Genomic DNA, 1,679 nt, shown 5'->3' on the forward strand with positions numbered 1-1,679 from the left:
TGCCAATTACAGTAAAGTTATTTTTTTAGATTACAAAGAAACCGAACTGGAGGTGCTGTCACAAAATATCTTATGTTTGTTCAGATGACGTCATGTAGTAGACGATGAAGGAAACTATGGGCATCCAAAAATATATCTTGTAAAATGTTTATATCCAGGACATATCCCTTGTCTCCCAAAGCTTATTTGAGAGCTCACGTAGTTGTGGCAATGCAAAAGCGTGATTCACATCGTTTGCGAAAATCCCATCATGTCAACTATAAATTTCCTCGCAGGACCACAGAATTACAAGTTTTTCACTGCCTCGTAGACAGATAAGTATGCTTGTAAAACAGTTCGCGCTGATCACATCTGCCTTTCTGGCCGTCAATTTATATACAGCGGTTGGCATACACGTTCATTATCGAAACTGCTCCAGTGCAAAACCCTTCCTCGCAGATGTTGCCTATGTGGATGTGTCTTGTCCGAAGGAGCCATGCATTCTGCGCAAAGGTACCACTGTGTCCTGCTCTATCGCTTTCATCCCCAAGAAAGATATCTCAAGAGGAAAACTTGAAATATATGGCGTTCTTAGTCACTTCGCTGTACCATTTTTGAAGATGGATGCTTGTCTAGGCCACAACGTTCACTGCCCGATGAAAGCAGGCGTCCAAAGTCTATTAAAAGTCAAGATGGAGGTGAAGAAAGTATATCCAAGTCTTCAGGTTCTTGTACAGCTCGAATTAAGAAATCAGTTGAATGAGTTGGCGTTTTGTGTCCAGTTTCCTGCGAGAATTTCTGAATGAGCTTTTCAGCCACAGGACTACCATATTAGTGACATCCAGATGGAACAGTGAGTTCTATCGTCTTGATGTTTGCAACCAATTGTTAGAGCTACAGCTAACGAAAGTTAGATATAAATATGCTCGTGGCCGTTTATAAGAAGTTAATGAGATGTTTTTTTTTTGTTTACCACGATGACTTCTGAACACCGCCCATAATTATCGTCTATTTAGAAAATTCCTATACGCTGTTAAAGACAATTAAAAATCTAGTTAGCTAGTGTTCGTGTAGATCGTTTTCACTGTCACGCAACAAAACCGATCAATGAAATAAGCCAAGAACTTGGAACGTAGTAGGAGACAAATTCATAAATAACGTCACCAATTGATTATCCTCAGGTCTGTTGTTTCTGAGTTATTTGTCGAAGCGTTTCACACAACTTTACAGAGTTTTGTATTGAGCCGTCATGTACACACACATCTCCTTATGAACTTGAAACGCTTAAACTGTTGAGATTCATAGGCATAGACATTTTGTTCAACCAAATAACTTTGTATCATGGTGTCACGTAAGGTGACAATTCGGAAATTCAAACTGCTGTATTTTCGAAACGAAAGACGTCATGGAACTGGAAACTTGGAAAAAGATTTATTTCTAGGTCATCTTCAACCTTAAGCTTTGACTAGAAAGTTGAGCGATAAAAAATTTTGATTTAAAAACATTTCAAAAAAATTAGACGACGTTTCGACGTTTACATAACGCATAACGTCCTTCTCAAGTCAAAATGAATAAGAATTAAACAAGTATATATATATATATGATAAGTAAACAATAGGAACTAATGTACAATAGAAAATATGTATGAGAATAAGAATAAAATACAATAGAAAACAATAAAAATTAAGTAAAAAGTTTTG

The 1,679-nt window shown here is 36.9% G+C and overlaps 1 protein-coding gene across 1 annotated transcript; it reads left to right on the plus strand.

The window, feature by feature from the left end:
- Positions 1-320: 320 nt before the first annotated feature.
- On the plus strand, positions 321-785 carry LOC138030790 (ecdysteroid-regulated 16 kDa protein-like). The gene has a single exon (XM_068878662.1). The coding sequence runs from the start codon at positions 321-323 to the stop codon at positions 783-785; it is 465 nt and encodes a 154-aa protein (XP_068734763.1).
- Positions 786-1,679: the final 894 nt, after the last annotated feature.

Source organism: Montipora capricornis, chromosome 13 (assembly GCF_036669925.1).
Source record: "Montipora capricornis isolate CH-2021 chromosome 13, ASM3666992v2, whole genome shotgun sequence".
NCBI lineage: Eukaryota > Metazoa > Cnidaria > Anthozoa > Scleractinia > Acroporidae > Montipora > Montipora capricornis.